This window comes from Taudactylus pleione, unplaced genomic scaffold (genome assembly GCF_031769625.1).
Source record: "Taudactylus pleione unplaced genomic scaffold, aTauple2 ptg000170l, whole genome shotgun sequence".
Classification (NCBI taxonomy): Eukaryota; Metazoa; Chordata; class Amphibia; order Anura; family Myobatrachidae; genus Taudactylus; species Taudactylus pleione.
The window spans coordinates 1115531-1139106 of NW_028284572.1; the positions used below are offsets into that span (position 1 = coordinate 1115531).

A 23576-nucleotide genomic window follows, 5' to 3' on the forward strand; every position below is an offset into this window, starting at 1 on the left:
TTGCAAATGGTTCCTGAGGAATAGCTTTGTACTGCAAACTTTTATCATTATCAATCTAATTACTTTCTAACAATATAAAAATGCATTGGGGGAGATTTAATTGTTTTGTCATGTCTGATATCCCATCTAAAGTTACGGGGTGATTCAGTTGTTTGTTTGAGGCAGACACAAGTTAATGGGTGTCCACTACTTAAAGAAACATAGAATTTTATGGCAGAAAAAAAACATTTGGCGCATCTAGACTGCCCATTAATGTCGTACCCAAATGCACCTAGCTAAGATGCGTAACGAGGCTAAACCCATGCAAAGTACTGGGCGCGCTGTGTTTGGGCACCCAAAAGACAGACACTTAGCAGACATCTCCTCTCCACCTCAGGAGGATGCTAGCAGAAATAATAGGTGCCCATGGAACTCGTGTCCATCAGCACAAACAATTGAATTGCTCCTGTCAGTTTAGACCAGAGCTGCAAGCAACACAAAACTATTGAATTCCCTGTTAGAATGCAAAAATATTTCCAGTTTTAAAAATGAAATATAGGCAAAATACATGTATGAATGGTAAACAAAATCTAATGGGTATAATAGTAAGGGCATCATTATCCTGCCAAAAGTCTTGCCTCTCTTAATAAAATAAGTCTAAAATGAAAGTCAATGTTTACAAAATTGTTTGTGTGTACATTAAACAGTAAATATGTTCGCCGAACTACATGTTTTGGTTCTGGTTCTAATTCGTCTTTGGGTTTTGGTTTTGCCAAAACCGCCTTTTGTGTGTTTTGGTTTTGGATCTGTGTTTTTTCAGAAATTAATAAATACAGCTAAAATCACATCATTTGGTCCAGATTTTGTTTCTACAGTGCTAATAACCTCAATAGCATTAATTTCCAGTCATTTCCACTCAATTCTGGCCACCTCACAGCTCACAATTTTGTTTTCATCCTGCTAGGCCAAAAGGTTTCACAGAACTAGCTCAACAGCAGTGGGCGGCACAAACATGTGGCAGGTCAACTTCAAATATGGTACATCAAGGAAAAAGAGTGAGACTGCAGTGGCAGACAGGATGGCAGTTTAATATAAACTATATTAATGCTATGGAATGTTTTCATTAATCAAGAACTAGATTAGAGGCCCGAGGGCAGTACTGGGAAATGGAGGTGGAGTATGTAGTGGAAGAGACAGAGATTGATTGATTAATCATTATTTTATTACTGTTATAAACAAAAAACAAAGCAGAGAAGTGGAAAATGCTATTAAAAACAAGCACCAAAAATAGATGAAAGTGGTGCATTAATTAATTGATTGATTAATTAATTAATTATACATGATTGATTAAGAAAATTTAATCTAAGCCTATAAAAGATTACAGAGCCAAGGATTCCTCACAAGGATTGAAAGAGAAAGTGAAGCCAAGAAAATGAGTAGTTGCACTGCAACTACTAACAAATATTAGGAGGCTGACCTGATGGCCAAACTACCTCCCACCACCCCTAATTGGATAACACAACCCTGTAGTACATTCATGAGGTGCACCAGAGAGTCTGAGTATGAGGGATAATACACATGGAAAAAATGATTTTGATAAAAGGAACACAAAAGAAAACTGGCCACCAACTGAAACACACTGTGCAGATATTAAGGCGGTGGCCCTTGACCTACTAACCATTATTGTTCTTAGACCTCTCTGTATCATCGCCTGATTTTTTCAAAACACACAAAATGTTTTGATTTTAATAAAAGTTCAAAAAAAATAAAGCAAAACACTGGCCACCAACTGCAACACACTCAGCCCATGTCAGTGTCAACCCAATATGTATCTATAGCATATATAGGGGGGAGATTCAATTAGCCGCAGTAATTTGCTGTGGACTAATTGATCGATGTGAGCTATTCGATTGGCCCACTTAACAAAGGTTTCTTTACGGATCTCATGAGACCTGAAAATAAATCCCTGATAACTGTGCTGTTATGTTTCTGTGGAAGCTAGTTGTTTTTCATGCATACTCTTAAAATGTAATTTTCATAAAACACTGATTAAATAGGGTCATATGTACAAGCTAAAAGCCTTTTTAGTGTCAAGTACTAAACATAGCACATGTTTTTTGATACACGAAATATAATTAACAAAATTGAATACAGAACAAAAGGGCAAAGTGTAGAAACACTGTTCAATAGCAGAGAAGTATGGAGCATGTCAATGTGAAACAACATTAGAGGGTAAATTTACTAAAGTGAGAGTTTTTAGAAGTGAGTTTTAGAAGAGATGTTGCCCATAGCAAAAAATCAGATTCTAGCTATTATCTTCTAGAAGGTGCTAGTTAAATGTTAAGTAGAAGAATCTGATTGGTTGCTATGGGCAACATCTCTTCTAAAACTCACTTCTAAAAACTCTCACTTTAGTAAATTTACCTCTATGAGCTAATTTTTCCTGCAGATCAGCAAGAATTTGAAGACAGATATTGCAAATCATATTTTTGAAATATGTTTTTATTTTATTTTTTCCATTATTTGCTCATAACATATTTCTATATATTAATTATTTAATTATGTCACCTCTGACTGGTCAACTCTCAGTCTAAGCTGCTCATTTAGTAGGTTTGTAAAACCTCATACTAATAGTAGATAAATAATGTAGTGATTTACATTTTGGCAAACACATGGTTCGCAGCTGCAAAAATATGCTAATAGTTCCAAGATCACCCGAGCATAGGGATGCCCACTGCTGCCTGCTCATCTGCGTATGATGTCACTTACCTGCGGAAATATTGGTAACATTGACACACATTGAGCAGCAAACTTGCCCTTGCGGAAGGTCTGACCAGCCGCAAACACTGCAGCTCTCCTGACACACAGAGGGCTCTCATGCTGTGTAGAAGTTTCCAGTGGCTAATTTATGTATTCCCATGTAACGGTGTTTAAATGGTCTGATGCACCTGCGTTTTATTATCCACCCCCCCGTTACCACCCCCAAACACTGACCACCTGTCACTCACTTTGCGTATGGATCCTTTGTGAATATGTAATCGCAATCCAATCGCAAAGCTTGCTAAGTGTAGCTTACACGCATGCGCAATGGCAAACAATCACCTGATCTGCGTGAAAATCGCATTAGTGTCCATCGCTGAATCAGGCCCAAAGTGCACAAATGTGCTCATTTGGTGATTTGGCTAAGGAACTGGAATGCAAGAGGTCAATGGAGTGTGTTCTAATAATGATTATATGCCAGTGACATACATATTACAGTATGATCCCATTAGATTTTTTTGAATCAACTAATCATGTATATACATCATATAAAGTAGCAATAAAACGTTGATTTAATTTACTGCCTGTGACTGACATTTTTTCAGAGTGCCGCACCAACATACTATAATATGACTGTGTGTGTGTGTATATATATATATATATATATATATATATATATATATATAGAAGGAAATGGCAGCGGCACTTGGAGACTGTCAAAAATACTTTTATGTGATCCCTCACATAGCTCCAACGTTTCAGGGCTCACACGCCCCTTTGTCAAGGTGTAAAAAGTGAAAAGAATAGAGAATGCTTACCATATACCCGTGCAGAGTCCGCCAGAGTGAGTGTGTCAGGACGCCGCCTGGGACCCCACGTGACGTAGCTGGAATCCCGCATTGAAGGCGTCATCGCGCAAAGCGCCACTGGCCACCTAGGTCACTAGGACGCCAGCATTGAGATGCGGCTTGTCATCCTGGAAACTGAAAAGAATGTGAAAATAGATAGACATCAACTGAAAAGTAAAGAACAACGTTAAAAACAGAATTAAGCCACATGAAAAAGAATGTGTACATTTAGATAGTGAATCCGCTCCATGTCTGTATAAGCATAAAGATCTAGAGTAAGGTGGAATAAAGATGCCCGTGGAACACGAACCAGAACCCCACAGGAAAAAAGAAGAAGAGGGGAGGGGAGAGGGGTGAGAGGGAAAAGGAGGAAGGGGGGGGGAGAAAGTAATGGAGGGGAAAGGGTATAATACGCTCATTTGCGTTATGGATATTTGCAGCTTATATACGTCGATCCCCCATATGGATGGATTGGAAGCTATGACAGAGTTTCTGCGCAATGAGGAAGTCACCAACATTGATCAGTCAACATATTTATTCCACCTTACTCTAGATCTTTATGCTTATACAGACATGGAGCGGATTCTAAATGTATACATTTTTTTTCATGTGGTTTAAATCTTACATTTTTAAAGTTGGTCTTTACTTTTCAGTTGATGTCTTTCTATTTTCACATTCTTTTCAGTTTCCAGGACAACAAGCCACATCTCAGCGCTGGCGTCCTGGTTACCTAGGTAACCAGTGGCGCTTTGCACGATGACACCTTCAATGCGGGACTCCAGCTGCGTCATGCAGACCCTCAGGACAGAATGGGCTAGCTGCCTATTACTGGACTTCCACACTTGTTGTCATGCATGGTTACAATTCATTCTTAATTCTGGGAGGAGGGGGTTTGGTACCAGCTGGAGGATGGGCATCCTGCCTGCTGAGCCCGGAACCCTGATCTGCTACAGGAGGCTGATGGGGTGGGCACTATGTCTTTGCAACTACCTCTAAGAGGTCTGAGGGAGGATCTGAGATATATTCTAAGGGCATTATATACCAGATATATGAGGGTGGTTCAATAATTAAGGTAACAAGACCTCTCATTGGTAAATGTATTCAAGTTGTACATACTGTATACATATTATGGTCTTAGTACAGATTATTCCACATACTGGTCCTAAGCATTTGTTCCAATGGTACACCAAGGCATCTATCCCGGCATAGAAGAAATCAGTGTTACTACTGTAGCTTTCCACCCATGTGCTTCAGTAATCCAACGTGATGGAAATCACTCAGTGCCAGGTCAGGACTGTAGGAAGAATAGTCCAGTACCTCCCAATGCTAGTGCCGTAAAGATCCCATGCATGCGATTGGATGAGGTTGGGATGGCCTTATAGCACTACAATATGATGCCTGTTCGCAGCAACTCAAGTCGTTTTCAACAAATTACCCTCCGCAACCATCTCAATGTGTCACAATAGCAGACAAGATAGAGCCACAGGTGCTGCATGTTAGTTTATTATTGGGCAGCAGTTATAGCGATGACTAGTAAGAGTATCCAGCTGAGAAATATATCCCGAGATATAACCTTACTGCAGTGAACTGGGATTAGAGACCGGACCATGCACTTACTTCAGGAGGAACTCTGGGAATACTTCCGGCTCCCACCTTTCTTGCTTCTGGTAGTCTACCAATATAGGTGTGTGCTAATCACCTCGGGATGTTGTGCAACTTCAGTCCCTCCTGTTACTGAATATAAGGAGGTGAGCATATATGTTGACACTGTGGATTTATACGATCCGGACTCCAACTGATTATTAACTTTATACATGTCCCTTTTTCTTTGTTCTGTCAGGATTAAGTATACTGGTTGTATTTTATTGTGAAGCAATTTGTCTCTTTGTTTATGTGCAATAAATAATAGGCTATTTTAATATATTTCTATTGGTTATGTGTCTGCTGGTTATAATGCGCACCCACTATGCATAATAATTTGCACTAACTCTCTATGAATTCCTTTTGAAGCAATCCAGATTTGCTTACTGGGGAGCAGCATTTGAATAATTTGTTCTATCTCATTACACTAAAGGTGTGCCCTGATATAGAGACACAGTTGTGATTCTTTTTCTTCCATTTCTGACATAGTCAGGAAAAGCTCTGCTTGGAATGGATGCATCTGATACTAGCTAGCTTTGAGCTAGCTGAAGAGTGTTATAAGGAGCCACTGGAACATTACAATTTAAATGCATTTCCTTTGAGAAAAGTATGCTTCCTAAAGAAATCATTGTATATGGTGACAGTGTATTATGGAAATTTACTGTGTACATTTTAAAATGTATCACTGTCTATTCTACAAGTCAAAAGAAAAAGATTTGTTAATCATAGTTCGGTACATAGATGATTTGTTGCTTGCAAGGCAGGAAAACCAAATAGCCAAAGTCACATTTTTGTTAGGTAACAAGTTCAAACTAAAATATCTTGGGCCAGCATACCAATTACTAGGTCTGAAAATCAAGTTTGAATGTTGGGACTGTTACTATTGACCAACAAGTTTACATTGAGACAACGCTCAATAAATTTGGCATGGCAGATTCTAAACTAGTCAGAACACCAATTGACAAAAGTACAAAAATATCAAAGCCATGTGTCCAACTTCAGAGGGAGAGATGGAGGAAATGAGAGGAGTTAATTTTTAAAGTGCCATTAGATCTTTAATGTACAGTATGCTAGCATTGGTACACATCCAGACATCACGCATGCAGTCAGTCATGCCAGTCAATTCATTATCAATCCTGGAAAAGAGCTTGGTTTGCTGTTACATGTATCCTAAGGTACTTAAATGTATCCTTGAAATTAAAGTTTGAGAGAACTGAAAATATTCATCCTTGATTTTTGTGATGCTGATTTGGGATCAGATGAGGACAATAGGCATTTATACACCAAACTATAAACAACATTTCCACAGTGTCTACCTTAGCGGGTGCAGCCAATAGCTGGGCTAGCATAAAACAGCCTACTGCCTACATGTCTAGTACCGATGTTGACTATGTAACACTCAATTAATCAGCCAAGGAGTCATTGCAGCATAAGAAGACTTTGGAGCATATTCACTAAAGGCCAGTTTTGCTTTCTTGTGCTTTTATCTATCATTTTTGCAATTCGCTCATTTACTAAATGCCAAAGCAACAAGAAACCAACCAAATGACTGACTTTAGAACACAATAGAACATCTTATCACTATCATTTTGTTTTAGTTACAAGAATAGAAACCTTGGGTTTACTATGTGTTGAATTTAGAACCTGCCGCAAAGCCGACGGCAAACATGCCCAAATAATAGACCTGCCTGGCAGGTGAGTTTATGTGAAGCTGTTATGATATCTGCATGTGCAAAAACCCAATTACAGATTAGAGAAACAGTTGCAGGTGCACAAAACATTTGTTTTAGAAAGCACATGTGAAGGTAGGTTTATGTGGAGCCCTTGAAGGCTGTAGAGTACACAAACAAATACAAAATACAAAATTCAGTTAAAATTCAGGTAATGCAAGCAGAGAAATCCAGAAATAATATACATATGTGACTCAGCAGTGGGCAGGCAGATGAACAAGAGTCTAAAACCGCAGCAGAATGTACTTGGTTAGTGCAGATAAACAAGATACTGAAAGCATGGCAGAATGTCCTTAACAATGCATATAAACAAAGTACTGGAAGAATGGCACTAACAACAGCGGACCTGGAAAAGATCAGACATGAAACAGAAAACATCACAGGAAGATCAAAGGAATTTACAGATATGTCCTCATACAGTACATCTAGCCTTAATACACAGCAGCACAACTTGCCTGGCGTGAGTGAGCTGCCAGGTCCCATGCAATTTGCGATGTGACTGGGGGCCTTTTCATCATGACATAATTATCACTAGTGATATTTATGTTTTAAACTCACTGCAAGTCTAAAAAATGTTTTGGAGGCATTATTCATGCCTCCCTAACAAAAGTAACACTTCCAAAACACTGCTCATTTTGCGGAGTCAGCATCCGGAAAAGTCTTTTTCCCCACGCAGCTGAGGTATCCATATGGATTTCCTCAGTGCTGCATGGCTCTTCCCCCCTCCCTCACTCTCTATACCCCCGCTGTGTCTCACCTATTCCCCCCGCGGCGCTTGCGGTGTCCAATCCGGCCCAACCGTTTCCTTCAGGGTCCGTTCAAGCCCTCCCTCCCACCCCCCCGCAGGTGTCCAATAATGCCCACCTTCCCCCTGCAGGTGTGCAATGCCCCCCACCCAGGGATGTCCGATCCAGTCCCCCTACCTCCCTAGCTCCCTCGCACCTGTCTCTTGTCTCTTCTGTCTTCACTCTTCAGTCTTCTTCAGCCAGTGACTGTGGCCACATGTCTGCAGATCCCTGGAACTCTCAGTTCTTGGGCTCTGCAGTGCAGACACAGCAGGTAGGGATCTGAATAGATCCCTGTGCTGTAGCTGGCATGTTAATCTTCACAGGCTGCGTGTAAACAGCAGCCTGTGAAGGTTATCGGGGGTTATCTCAGAGTGGCAGGGCCGGATTTCCCACTAGGCAGCCTAGGCATTGCCGCCGCACCCAGCTGCACATAACAAAGGGGTGACAGTAACACCCACACACAGCGCACTGGCTAATTTGCCACAGCCCTGTCCAAGCTGCTCCACCTAGCTCTGGCCGCAGCCCACGACTCTGCCAGCCCGCCGCCCACCAACAGCAGCACCCAGCAAGGCCAGGCAGGTAAGTTATTACTCTGATGGACTGCCTGTAACTGTGCTGTTAGTAGAGAGGGGTGCTCAGAGGGTAAAGGGGTTTGTGCTGTGAGCAGAGGGGTGCTGTGATGGGAGTGAGGTGTGGAGAAGGGGTTCATGAATTACGAATTAAAGTATAGTGCTATGGATTGTTTGATGGAGGGAGGCCCCAAAACCGATATCTTGCCTAGGGCCTCATGAGGTCTAAGGGCCTGATTCAGAGCCTGACGCTCTTTCAGAGTGCTCACTCTGAATCAGTACCCACCTATTGTATTTTGAGCGGCCTCCTGGCCGCTCGCATAGCTGTGGGTGACCACCCACAGCTAGTGCGAGCGGCCAGGATGATGGTCGCGATGGTCAAGACAGTCGTGACCAGCGGACTTGCGACGAGACCCTTGTGGTAGGGTCTCATTGCCACAAGTCCCAGTGGACTTCTTGCTCTTACAGAGCAAGAAGTCCACCCACTGACATCATTTGTGATGTCAGTGGGGCCGGCCCTAGACGGTAGGCGTTCCCATGGTGGGCGTGCTGTCACTCAACATCGACAGCACGCCCCCTTTGTAGGAAGACCCGGAGCGATGGCTTCCCCGGCACTATCCGGGTCTCGCGCATGCGCACGATGGAACCGCCTCCGTCATGCGCATGCGAACGGGTCTGAATCAAGCCCTAAATCCGGCTCTGCAGTGTGTCGTTCAGTAACTCCATCAAGTTCCCGAAAAAATGCTTATTCAGAACTTGATGAATGGCCCTGACACTTATTTTTTTACAAAAGTATGTGAAAATGTTAAGTTTCACATGATTTAGTGAAAAATAAGTGATGATGAATAGGCCTCTTTATATCTTCTTGCTGAGAATCTGGGATAAAATGAGTTGCTATGTTTCAGACAGCATTTAACTAATGTAGATTTAGATTGATACTTTATGATCTCTCTCTTAATGATATCATTAGCTATTGGATTGCGCTCTACCAATATTGAGTGATACATATACTCTTGGTCCATTTGTACATACTCAGCAGCTTGTTATAGATATATATTGTGTGGAGCAAGCCTTTTGGAAAAGTGATACTTTACCCCTGCAGCTGAGGTATCCACAAGGATTTATTCACTGCTATATGTCCTCCGGTTTCCGATCCAGCCCCCTCCCCCCATGGGTGTTTGATTCCCCCTCTCCTCATGGGTGTATGGGTTGACCCCCCTCCTTCTCCCCCCGCAGGTGTCCGATCTCCCCCTTCCCCTGTGGGTGTACAGTTTGCCTCCTCCCCCGTGGGTGTCCGATCCTCTCACCCCCTGCGGGTGTCTGATTCCCCCCTTTCCTCCATTCCCCCATGGGTGTTCGATCTGGGACAGCCCCCCGCGGGTGTCCTATCCCCCCCGCTGCTGCATCCCCTTATCCTGGCTCACCTGTCTTCTTTCGGTGAGTCTGGGCCACATGTCTGCAGCTCTCAGCTCCGGGGTTCTACAGTGCAGACACAGCAGGGAGGGATCTTGATATTGGGGTTCACATCCTCTTTGGTCAATGTCAGGGCCATCACTTCCATTGGGCTTGTTGGGCAGTTGCCCAAGGGCCAGAAGCTTGTAGGGGCCCACCAACCTGCTCCCCTGCAGCTGCGGCCAGTTGGTAAATTTGTAATATTTTTATAAGCCGGCCACCGGTGCACTGTATTCTGATCTAACCTCCTACAGCCTATCACCCCCCGGTGACAAGTACTCACCTCAGTCGCAGTTTCACTTCATCCACCGGCTTCAGACCAGTCAGACAGAGTCTCTCTGCATGTGTGGGAAGTCTGATGGGCATGCAGGAGGGTTTAATTGTATTGACCATTTACATTTGTTTCCCGTGAATGGGTGGGTAGGGGCCCCAGTGCATTGCTTTGCCCAGGGGCCACACTGATGTTAATACAGCCCTGGTCAATGTAGCAAAAACAACACTACTGCTCCTCCTGGAGCACTGCCATGAATGAGAAGTCACTCGAGGACAGTCTCCATAGAAATGAATGGGGATGTGCTGGTTGGTCAGGCCATGAGAACTGCCATGAATTGACCAATCAGTGCGTCAATCATTCATTCTCTAGAGAGTGTCCCTAAGTTACCTCTCATTTGCAACAGGGCTCTGGGAGGAGTAGTAGCATTGTTTTGCTAAAATTTGGAGATTCTTTAAGAACCAAAGAAATTTGTAAACAAGGGTTGTGTCGGGGTGTTTTTATTTATTAAAATAATACAATATTCTGAGTGTGTCTCCTGCTTTTGTTTAATATGTAGGTGGAGTACAGGTGCCAGTGGGTCCTTGAGGTCAGAGCATGTTTGCCCAGACATCAAGGGCCGACAAATGTCATCATGCCCGGGCAGCCTTGCTGGAACCTGTAGTCAACCTGTAAAGAACAATATTATTTAAACTTTTAAAACCACTATTACCTCTGTGTTGCTGTTCTAGGTTCTGACCAATTTTCAAGGTGATCTAGTTTCCTCCATAGTCCAAAGACATTACAGTATGTTATGTTATATGAACACTTAGTAGGGTGTGCAGTACAAAATGGGACAGTGACATTCTGTGATTAGATGCCTAATTTCTTCAGCTACAAATTAAGTACGACATCTTTTAGAAAACTTTCTGCTGATGTTTCAATACTGCCTCTTATAACTGTTGTTTTTTTTTCCACTGGTTTAATATATCATGTATATTGTGTAGACTTGTAGCCTTTGTGTCATCAGCACATTTTATTTCCTTTTCTTAATTGTTTTAATTCTGTTTGCAATTGTTTCTTTTTCTCCCTTGAGACCTCCTTTGATTCTGCATTATACCAAAAGTGGACACATATCTTTTATTGATTACAGTAATTAGGCGTCATTGGGTATCATCCGTTTTGCAGCCCGTAATACCAAGACAGTTACCTTCACTAGTTACAAACACATATCTTTCTGTGTATGAAAATGCTATTGAAGTTTTTTGTAACTTGTTTTTTGTAATTTTTTTTTATACAGTGTTTTATATTTGTATTAAAATGCTCAGAAAATTCTGCATATGTTAACGTTTAGGAGTACTGGACATAAAATTTGCTAATCCCTACCATTAAAAAATAAGGATATTAATAGTCGCAGTGATGTTCAGTGATCAAGTTTGTTGACCATATTAAAGGATCACAACAGCACAACCTAACAGGACACAAGATAATGGAATTGTATAGCGCTACTGTGACCCTGCTGAGGGTTTATATGGCTGACTCATTATACACTTACATATTTATCACAAATTAATAACAGATAATTCATTAAAACAAGAGAACACAGTCCATCATAAAATATTTACACTTTGTCAAGTCTTATGGCTAACTTTTCTGACAGATTTTAGTTTTAGATGGCTGAATTACCAGTACTTCTGCAAGCCAATATTCATACTGATAGGTATTACAATTCACAAATAGGTGGTTATAATGGAAGCTCAATTAAATCTGAATTGTGTGTGCAGTCAGTATCCAGGGAATTTTAGTTTATTAACACTACTTTTACAAGCCAGAAATTAACAATTTTCATGCTTTTCTGCATTATGATGATTCAAAGTGATTTAAATCAATCACTTACTTGCTTCTCTTACAGTTCCACCTGTCATTCGAGTATATCCAGAAAGCCAGGCCAGAGAGCCAGGTGTGACTGCCAGTTTAAGATGCCATGCTGATGGAATCCCTCAGCCCCATCTCAGCTGGCTTAAGAATGGAATAGATATTACAACAAAATTATCCAAGCAGCTAACATTACAAGGTAAGCTAATAACCAGTCAGTGAGCTGAATAATTTGAATGGGATAAACGGATGTTCTACACTGTGCTTTGATTCCTACTGTATATTCAATTTTTATTCTCCAGCTGGCAATGTAATTTGTTGCTAAAAGAGGACTATACATAAAAATGAAAACAGCAAATCAGCCCAGTTAACAAGAATTTTGCTCATCCCAATAAATCATTATTATGCTTCAATTTAGATGACAAATGCAGAAAAACAAAGCAAATAAAACAATCGTCTTCTTATTGAGGTTCTGTATAGAGGACCAACAACCAAGGTCTTTCTGGTTCTTTGGGTACAGTATTGCTACGGGCATTTCTCAATGATACACTTCTATACTAGTCTGGGGTCAACAAATCACATGGGCTAACCCACTCAGGCTTTACACATTCACATACCTACAATACTGAGTAGGCGGAGTAATTATTGGGCAATGCTGCACATTTTTCCCACATAAATATGTCTCGAATAAATTTGTTTGTCTCAAATAATTCTATATTCAAAATTATTTTATTAAAAATAAAAAATATTGAAGCCTTCAGTCCACTCCTTTAAATATTATAAAATATAGTACTGAAAAAGGTTAAACACATCTAAAACACAGAGTCCCTCAGAGAATCTTAGTCTTTAAGACTATTTTAATTTGTAATTGGTTGAAATTTATATATTTTCTAGTAGTTCTCAGTTTTATGATTTGTTTTGCTATACCAGGGGGATCATGTAAGTCTAATACTTTAGCCTCATATGTGACCAAATAGGACGGTAGATTAACCTTTCTTCAAGAAAGCAAGAGTCATCAGTGCATGAACCAGTGGCGGAACTCTCGGAGACAATGGAACCATTTGCCGCCGGGCGCCAGCCCTGAAGGGGGCATCTGGCTCCATTGTCACCCAGAGTTGCATGGAGAAGGAGCGCCGCTGATCGGCGCTCCACCTCCAGTGGCGTAACTACGGAGGGTGCAGGGGGTACGGTTGAACCCCCTGCACCCTCCATTTGCCGGGCGCCCACTGAGTGTGTTACCAGTGGGCGCCCGGCCCCTTCTCTCCCCCCGATGGTAGCCAGAGGATGGAGCTCACTCCTGAGCTCTGGCTTCTGGGTCCCGCAGTGCACTATGGGAGTGACGTCACTCCCATAGTTCTGAGGAGCGGGCGCCGGGGACGGACGGCAGCAGGCACTGGAGCGGGGTTTAAGGTAAGTTTTTTTTTTTGTATGTGTGTGTGTGCATGCGCGCCAGGGGGCACTACAGGGGGCTTACTACTGGGGGCATTACAGGGGGCTTACTACAGGGGGCATTACATTACAGGGGGCTTACTACTGGTGGTATTATAGGGGGCTTACTACAGGGGGCTTACTACTGGGGACTTATTACAGGGGGTTTACTACTGGGGGCACTACAGGGGGCTCATTACAGGGGGATTACTTCATGGGGCTTTAGAGGGGCTTACTACAGGGGGCTTATTACAGGGGGCTTACTACAGGGAGCATTACAGGGGGCTTACTACTGGGGGCACTACAGGGGGCTTACTACAGGGGGCTTACTACTGGGGGCACTACAGGGGGCATGACAGGGGGCTTACTACTGGGGGCATTACAGGGGGCTTACTACTGGAGGCACTACAGGGGGCTTTCTACAGGGGGCTTACTACTGGGGGCACTACAGGGGGCTTACTACAGGGGGCTTACTACTGGGGGCACTACAGGGGGCATTACAGGGGGCTTACTACTGGGGGCATTACAGGGGGCTTACTACTGGAGGCACTACAGGGGGCTTACTACTGGGGGCACAACAGGGGGCTTATTACAGGGGGCTTGCTACTGGGGGCACTACAGCAGCATTACTACTGGGGGCATCATATGGGGGCACTACAGGTGCCTTACTATTGGGGGCACTACAGGGGCCTTACTCTTGGGAGCACTGCATAGGGGGACCACTACTGGAGGCACTGCATAGAGGGACCATTACTGGGCACTACACAGGTGGGCACTGCATAGGGGGACCTTTACTGAGGGCACTGCATAGGGAGACCACTACTGGGGGCATTGTATAAAAGAAACTGCATAGGGGGCGGTGGCAGCTGGGGCTGGAATATGTGCTGGGGGAGTGGTATATTTTCATTTGGGGGGGTGGGGTGGGCACCAACATTTATCTTGCCTCCGGGCACCTGGGATGAAGTTACGCCACTGGCATGAACAGAGTTCACAAACCAAAGTTAGGTACTATGTTTTGTTCTACTTTGTTCTACTTTCATTCTTGGAGGTAGAACAAAACAGCAAAAAGCTGGTCTAATCCTTACCCTCATTCTATTACCGCTCATGCAACATACTGTACCAGTTGATTCCTATGCATATTGGCAACCTTTCTGAATATTATAAATAAATAAGAATTCTACTATACTGTAGGTATATCTTCTTTTTCATGTTTTTTTGTATACAGTAAAGTTCCACAAAGGCTATAACATTCTATTCCTGGAATGTTCTTACTATTCTAATAATAGGATATATGTTTGTGTTACTCCAATAAATACAGCCATGGCCAAAAGTTTTGAGAATGACACAAGTATTGGTTTTCACAAAGTCTGCTGCTTCAGTGTTTAAAATGGCAATTTGCATATATTCCAGAATGTCATGAAGAGTGATCAGATGAATTGCAATTAATTGCAAAGTCTCTCTTTGCCATGACAATGAACTTAGGGGGTCATTCAGACCCACTCGCGAGCGGCAGTATGCTCGCAAGTGGGTCGATGTTCCCCACTACGCATGCGCACGACGGAGGGAGCTCCGTCGTGCGCATGCGCGAGACCCGGCGAGTGACGGGCTTTCCATCGCTCGGGGTCTCGCACCAAAGGGGGCGTGCTGTCGATGTTGATTGACAGCACGCCCCCTTTGGTGGGCGTGCCGGGGGCGTGCCTGCCAGGTGGAGGCGTTCCCATGGGAACGCCTACCGTCTGAAGCCGGCCCCACTGACATCACTAGTGATGTCAGTGGGAGTGATTTTGGCTCTGACAGAGCCAAAATCACTCCAGGGCTTGTGGCTGGGAAACCCGACCGCAGGGTTTCCCTTGCAAGTCCGATGGTCGCGATGGTCAAGACCATCGCGACCATCTTTGTGCACGCTCGTATTTGCTGTGGGTGGTGACCCACAGCTATACGAGCATCCAGGAGGATGCTCCATTTTAATGGAGGAGGGCCCTGATTCAGAGCGAGCGCTCTGGTCAGAGCGTCCGGCTCTGAATCAGGCCCTTAATCCCATAAACAACATTTCCAGTGCATTTCAACTCTGCCACATAAGGACCAGCTGACATCATGTCAGTGATGCTCTCGTTAACATAGGAAGGCTGGAGATCACTCTGTCATGCTGATTGAGTTAGAATAACAGACTAGAAGCTTTAAAACTAGGGTGGAGGTTGAAATCATTGTTCTTCTTCTGTTAACCATGGTTACCTGCAAGGAAACACATGCAGTCATCATTGATTTGCACAAAATGGGCTTCACAGGCAAAAATATTGCTGCCAGCAAGATTGCACCCAAATCAACTATTTATCGGATCACCAAGAACTTCAAGAAGAGAGGTTCAATAGTTGTAAAGAAGGCTTCAGGGCACAAAAGAATGTACAGCAAGCGCCAGGACCATCTCCTAAAGTTGGTTCAGCAGCAGGATCGGGGCACCACCAGTGCAGAGCTTGCTCAGGAATGGCAGCAGGCAGGTGTGAGTGCATGTTCACACACAGTGGGGAGAAGACTTTTGGAGGATGGCCTGGTGTCACGAAGGGCAGCAAAGAAGCCACTTCTCTCCAGGAAAAACAACAGGGACAGGCTAATATTCTGCAAGGGTTGAACTGCTGAGGACTGGGGTAAAGTTATTTTCTCTGATGAATCCCATTTCAGATTGTTTGTGGCATCTGGAAAAATGCTTGTCCGGAGAAAGAAAGTGGAGCACGACCATCAGTCCTGTGTCATGCCAACAGTAAACCATCCTGAGACCATTCATGTGTGGGGTTGCTTCTCAGCCATGGGAGTGTGCTCACTCACAATTTTGCCTAAGAACACAGCCATGAATAAAGAATGGTACCAAAACATCCCCCAAAAGCAATTTCTCCCTACCATCCAAGAACAATTTGGTAACAAATAATGCCTTTTACAGCATGATGGAGCACCTTGCCATAAGGCAAAAGTGATAACTAAGTGGCTCGGGGAAAAAAAACATCGAAATTTTGAGTCCATGGCCAGGAAACTTCCCAGACCTTAATCCCATTGACAACTTGTGGTCAATCCTCAAGAGGAGGGTGGACAAACAACAACCCACAAATTCTGAAAAACTCCAAGTGTTGATTAGGCAAGAATGGGCGGCCATCAGTAATGTGGCCCAGAAGTTGATTGACAGCTTGCCAGGGCGAATTGCAGAGGTCTTGAAAAAGAAGGATCAGCACTGCAACACTGCAAATATTGACTCTTTGCATAAACTTAATGTAATTGTCAATAAAAGCCTTTGTCACTTATGAAATGCTTGTAATTTTACCTCAGTATACCATAGTAACATCTGACAAAAAGGTCTAAGAACACTGAAGCAGCAAACATTGTGAAAACCAATACTTGTGTCATTCTCAAAACTTTTGGCCATGGCTGTAGAAGTCCTTAGGTGGTTAATCTCTTTTTCATGCCGCCATACTTATTGTCTTTATTTATTCACATAGGAAATTAGATATTATATATTTTACTAAAACTATAAATGGATTAGAGGTGGTTAATATTGTCACCAACCAACTATTCTGTGTCCACAATAAAAAAAAATTCACTACTAACCACAAGATATATGTCCATAATTTTCGACATTTTATGACTGAAACCCAATTATCAGAAAAGTGATAATAACAAAAAGGACCACCCTGGGTCTAATCAGGGCAGCCAATAGATCAACTAATGTGTTCTCATGTGGAAATTACACAATGTGATTATTTATATGGAATGTTATACTTTTCATCTAAATAATTTATTGTCACGGCCAGGGTATTTCAGCATGGTGCTAGGCGGGTGTTACCTGTGAGGTCGTTGTGGCACGGGCTGTCTGGTGGCGGAGCTGGAGTCTGGCGGGGGGCTTTGGCTGTGCGCGTTGTTGTGCATGCCTGTTGTCACTCTGCGCTGGTGGGGCCTGACAGCATCTCCGTTCCGTTTGGCATGGGCGCCGCCATTTTGCCTTCTGGCCAGGTGATGCGGCTGGTCAATCCTGGTGAGTCACATGTTCCCTCCGGCCAGTAACAGCACAGCATGTGGTATTTAGGAAGGGTCAGTGCCTTCCTTCTTTGCCAGTGCAACATGTATCTCAGCCTAGCTGAGAGGGAGTTCTCTGTGCTTATCCTGTTCCTGTGATATTCGCTGTCTGCCAGTCTGCCTGTCAGCTCCTAGCTTCCGTTGGACTACCCCGCTTCCTCCACCACCCTTGCCCATACCTGAGTGCCTGAGCCTGCTGACATCCTGCTCATTTGCCTTAGCTCACTATCTGCATACCTGGCTTATTACTTTCCTGCATCACTACCTGCATACCTGGTTGATTATTCCAGTCTCACTACCTGCACACCTGGACAGTTCTAATTGTTTCTACTTGGACATTAACCCATTACTCCCACCACAGAACTCAAGTGCACGTTTATATATACCTGGACTTTTATTTACTGACATATTTTATGTCTACTCAAGCAACTATTAAAAAACTAGTTTTATATTCAAACCCGCTTCTGTGATCGCTCCTGCTACCACCCCGGGTCCACAAACAACCCAGAACATAACATTTATATTAGGACATTTTATTAATATTCCTTTGTGTGATTTACACCTACAGCAGCTAATTATCAACCTGTCTGTTACCTTAATCTTAGGGAAACTATATTACGACATATTTGTCTACCCATATAAAATCAGAGTGTTGTTAGAGAAGCCCACTCATCTATCTCATACAGTACATATATATTTTTCAATCATCAACAGATATATAGATAGATACCTTTGATAGGTGCACACCAACATTGTATTACGTACTTTCTAACTTTTATACACCGTCTATTTCTTGTTTTTATTTGGTGACATTTAAGCATTTACAATTAGTGCCATGAATTGAATAACTCAGTAAACAACAACACCTGCATTCCCTAACTTTTGTCTACAATCGACTTTCATCCACCCTACAGAAATATATATATATTTAAACTCCAACAGAGAGGGGTTAATACAGAATCTCTGCCAGAATCTCCTATAAATAGAGTACTGGAGCCTATAGCAGGGGTCCAAGCACTTCTCTTGGAAATTATGCAAATCTCCATCTCAATTGTTTATTTTAAAGGCTTTGGATTTGGATAGATGGACGCTAAAGTTTCATGTAAATTGATTTATATAATTAAATATTGCAGATCAGCTGCTGCATAAGCCATGATTAAATGACAAAAATACATCACTTTGTGAAGGGTTTGCATTTATGTAGAGAAAGAGGGCAAAAGTGAGGAATTCTGTATAGTTTCAAGGGAAAATGAAAAACATGAGTAGGCTTTATGTTACATCACATGAGGATAAGAAGAAAACACCTTTTCAGTTTTGTTATACTACTTTGTGCAAGACGGATTTAAACTGATCCATTAAATCCTAGGCAGCACAAGTCACTCTTAGACCTTTTGTGCATGTCATATTCAGGCAGGTCAGACTAAGCATTAGCGACATTGATTGGACTGTGCGGTCTGAAAAAAGGTTAATTTCATATATTGATTAATCTGCGTTTATACTTCACATAACAAATGTTTTAGCCTGTTTATGGATCAAACATTTTTAATTAAATGTACAGTATTGATAGCTGTCACATTCATAAGCAGATATTTGTTTAGTAGTATATACTGGTTGGGTATGAAATACTTGCAGTTGGGAGGCCAGCTGTCAAAATACAGACAGCGGCATCCCGATAGGGGGTACATAAGTATCCTAACCCTCCGACTTTTGCCTCTAACCCTAACCCTCTCGTCTTGCACCTTAACCCACCCCGCACCCTAATCCTAACCCTCCCCGTTAGCGCCTAAACCTAACCCTCCCCTTGGTGCCTAACACTAAGTCCCCCCCAGTGGAGCCTAGCCCTAACCTCCCTTTCCATAGCCTAACCCTAGCACCATCCAGAGCCTAACCTTAACCCCCACTGTGGTGCCTAAACCTAACCCCCGCGGCTAACACCTAAGCCACCCCGCTATACTTACATTCGGGATAGCGGCTGTCGGGATTCCAGCATCAGTATCTAAACTGGCATCTGGATTTAGATGCCTATGTTTAGTCCCAGGGCGGGATTCCGATGCAGGGATTTCAACAGCCGGCATCCCATCCATCGGCAAACTAACTACATCCCGTATATACAGTAACAGAATAGAAATTAGAAAAACAAATATACCGTATATACTTGAGTATAAGCAGAGTTTTTCAGCAAATTTTTTGTGCTGAAAAACCCCCCCTCAGCTTATACTCCAGTGATGCTCCAGGACCAGGGCCTGTTCTCCCATTACGTAGCGAGTAGGGTGCCACTTATTGGAGGGCGCCTCACTCAGCTGCGTACCATGCAGGCCGCGGTGCAGACTGTGTCTCTGTGACACAGCTGCACCACGTGTGTAGCGCTGACCGGACGGAGTTCAGTCAGCACTACACAGTGCCAAACACACAGCCGCCAGCAACGGCAGCTGTGTGTTTGTTGTAATTAGCAGCCAATCAGAGTCTGTCAGACTCTCATCGGCTGCTGCTGCTCCCACTGCGGGAGCCATCTTCCGGCTCCCGCAGTGGGTAATGGGAGAGACGTCATGTCATGACGTCTCTCCCATTACCCATTACTGGGGGCACTACCAGGGGGGATATTACTACTGGGGGCACTGCCAGGGGGGGTTACTACTGGGGGCACTACCGGGGCGGGATTACTACTGGGGGCATTACCAGGGGGGATATTACTACTGGAGGCACTACCAGGGGGGGATATTACTACTGGGGCACTACCAGGGGGGATTACTAATGGGGGCAGTACCAGGGGGGGATTACTACCAGTAGCTGCTGCATTTCCTACCCTAGGCTTATACTTGAGTCAATAAGTTTTCCCAGTTTTTTGTGGTAAAATTAGGTACCTCAGCTTATATTCGGGTCGACTTATACTCGAGTATATATGGTATATAGAATGCAGCTAGAAGTATGTGAGTAATTGAGGACATGTTGCGGAAAATTGTCTTTTAAATGAGCTGTGTTGAAAGTTATTTACTATTTAGCAAATGTGGTAAGTACTAAGTCCAACATACAGTACTTAACAAGTGTTAGATGGTCTCAGTACTCAATTGCAACTGGACCTACTGTACACACATCATAAGTTTCCACCAATATTGTGGGACACCAAGCCAAAGTAATATGTACAGTACAGTATATCTTAGGACAGTACACAAGTTCTCCTGCGATCTATTAAAGGGCTGACTTAGACTTCTTCTAGGTATCCTATTATATCTTACTACAACTCACTATCTTTCATTTATTAAATAATAAACCAAAGTATAGCTCCCTTCTTATAATGACAAGTAACTAACCTCACTCTCTTCTCTTATTGTCACACATGGAGGTCTCCTCTTTATACTTATTTTCCTTTATAGCTGTTTCATGTCCTAAATCCTTTCTACTCATCTCCTCCTTCTTATGGAATTTCTCAGACAGAATATTCTTCAAACATCACTTTCAATTTTTAAGATCCAGGAGAAAATATATTTCTTTGAAAAAACCTTTCTTTAAATTATTGATTCTCATGCTGAATCCTCCAAATGCACTTTATCTGTCCAGTTTTCAGTTTTAATGAATGTATTTCCCTCTGTACCTATGAGCACTCTTATATAGAAATAATGGTGGGATGTAACAATTACAGTATTCCTTTGTCATGCACAATAGTCTTTGGTCTAAAGATACAAATGAATATGCTGTTCTTTGTATAATTGTGTAACATTTTGTTTATTTCATAGCTTATTGCTGTGTCATACAGTAAAATATAATAAAATATAAAATCTAGCTTGAATTGCATATCTTCAGTTCATCATCACCTCTTCATTTTCTGTTGTATTGGTAAGCATTGTACTGTGTAGTTTACTTGAATGTCTGCATACGCAGAAGCTCAATTTGAGACAAATGCATGACTCATCTCATGATGCACAGACCATACATTCACATACATGATGTACTGAGTACATGGGCAAAACAGTGCTTTTCTCAATGAGTGCCTAATTACTTTGTTTGAAAGGGATGCGTACGGGATCCCGGCGGTCAGAATCCCGACCCCAACATCCTGACAGAGTTATGATACCGACACATGTTGGTAGGTATCCTAACCCTCCCCCTCTCTATACCCTAACCCTCCCTCACCGCTGCCTGAACTTAACCTTACCCCCAAGTGCCTAACCATAACCCTCCCCCCTTAGTGCCTAACCCCTAATCCTTCCCCTAATGCCTAACCCCTAACCCTCCCCATAACTCCATTACTTATCTTTGGGATTCCAGCAGTCGAGATGTTCGTGCCAGGATTCTGACAGGTGTCGGGATTCCGTTGCCAGCATTCTGAGCGCCAGAATCACCGCTGTCAGGATATTGACCGCATCCCACATTTGAAATGTATGTATTCCGTCTATAGTTAAGCTCTAGCTGTAACCATTTTGTAGTGTAGTGCACCTTGATATTTTCTTTTATCAACTAGATAAAAGCATTGAAGTACAGTATCAGATTATAATGGCATGTTATCTTTGAAAAACACAGCATTACGGACAATCAAAGCTCCTTTCAGCATTTTCTACAGATAACTCTGGGATCAAAGTTTACCATATTTAAATCAAATATAAAAAAAAATTGTGTGTGCTTTATTGGTAATGCATATAGCAGTCAGGGATATTTTCTTTACAAGTTTATTGTTTTTGCACAACTTACACTATGTAATAATACAGTAATATACAATATGGGAAAAGGAGAACCCCACCAAAACTTTCAAAGTTGGAGTTGGTTTTAGAACTTCACTACAACTAATGATAAAATAAGAAAAGTTACATATGTGCTCTACGACAATTCTGTGATCCAGCGGGTCCACCCAAAAACATTACTGGTCCAGTGCTGTTTCGATTTCTGCTTCAGTGGGGGGATGGGGTTTACTAAACCATAGTGAGATGTGGTCAATGGCCCTTTCCCCTGACTTTCCTCTTCATTTCCTGCATGTGAGTCATGTGGATGCAGCTGAAAACTCAGCTTACAGTTGATCATTAGCTAAATATCTACTGGGATGGCAGCCAGAAGGTAGGGTATCCATCAATGTAGATTCTACTAGGTCAAAACTCAAATGGTTAAAAATATGGTTAAAATGTAGACTATATTATTTACATATTCATTATTATGTATCAATTTTTTTTATTACTGATTTTCAAGAAAAAAAGGGGTGGAAGGGTTGGGAATTACAGTACAGAAACAAAAATCGGAAGGGGAGGGAAAAGGTTCTCATGGTGAAAAAAAAAAACCATGCAAATCACAGTTCAAAAAGTGATAACATAATAACAACATAGCAATGTCTAAGAAGACAAATGTGTGGAGGGGGGTGTGAGGTGTCTTAGGCTAAACAGCAAGGTGGTATCACTGGGTCAGGAATGGGCAGTTCCACTACTCCAGACACATATCCATGCCAGGAGAACCATTTGACCATAGAGGAAGATGCAGGTCTAGGATATGGGAGGGCAGAAGTCTTCATCTGAAATGCGTACTGTATTTTCATCACAATTTTGTGGATATATCGACTAGAGTGATTCTTCCAAAATTGGATAATAGAGGTTTTGGTTGTGATTAATTTTTGGTCCAAGATACAGTATGTATGTTATGTTTAGGGAAATCATGTGGATAAAGGTGTAATAGGACCACTGCTGGGGAGAGCTCCAAGGGAGTAGATAAATCTTCAGATATTAAAACACTGATTTAGCTTCAGAGTGGTGCAATCATAGTTGTCACAATTGTATAATGTTCATTCATATTGAAGCAACTTGTGTTTTAGTTAAAAAATTTCCTTAAACATTGATTGACAGGTTATTACAAAATTCTCAAAAGTAATGCAGTTTGTACTCATTTCATTTCTTGCTCAGCTGCTTTTCTCTTTCACACTGTTGCATACCTCAAAATGTATTAATCTGTGCTATAAATGAAACTCATGACCTGTCATATACCAGATGTTGAGGAGACAGTGAAATGGAATAAAGTAATATCTATAGTATTTCTTGTCATCGTTATTTGAAATCACGGTGTCAGTACATTTTTGGGGAGTGCTCTCATAATAAATATACCTTTCTTGATTCTGCATATGAAGGTGTACAGTTCTTGTCTAGATTTAGCTTGCATATTTATATTGTGCATTTCTAAATACATGTGATAATACAGTTTGAGTCTCCCATATCCAAAATGCTTGCGACCAG

General features: G+C 42.4%; 1 protein-coding gene across 2 annotated transcripts in view; it reads left to right on the forward strand.

Annotated features, from left to right (window-relative positions):
• FSTL5 (follistatin like 5) overlaps window positions 1-23576 on the forward strand; it is a 658814-nt gene that overhangs the window by 515881 nt on the left and 119357 nt on the right. For both annotated transcript variants that reach the window (XM_088475339.1, XM_088475340.1), the window contains exon 9: window positions 11930-12091. In XM_088475339.1, the coding sequence (XP_088331465.1) occupies window positions 11930-12091 (162 nt within the window). The remainder of the gene's footprint in view (window positions 1-11929; window positions 12092-23576) is intronic.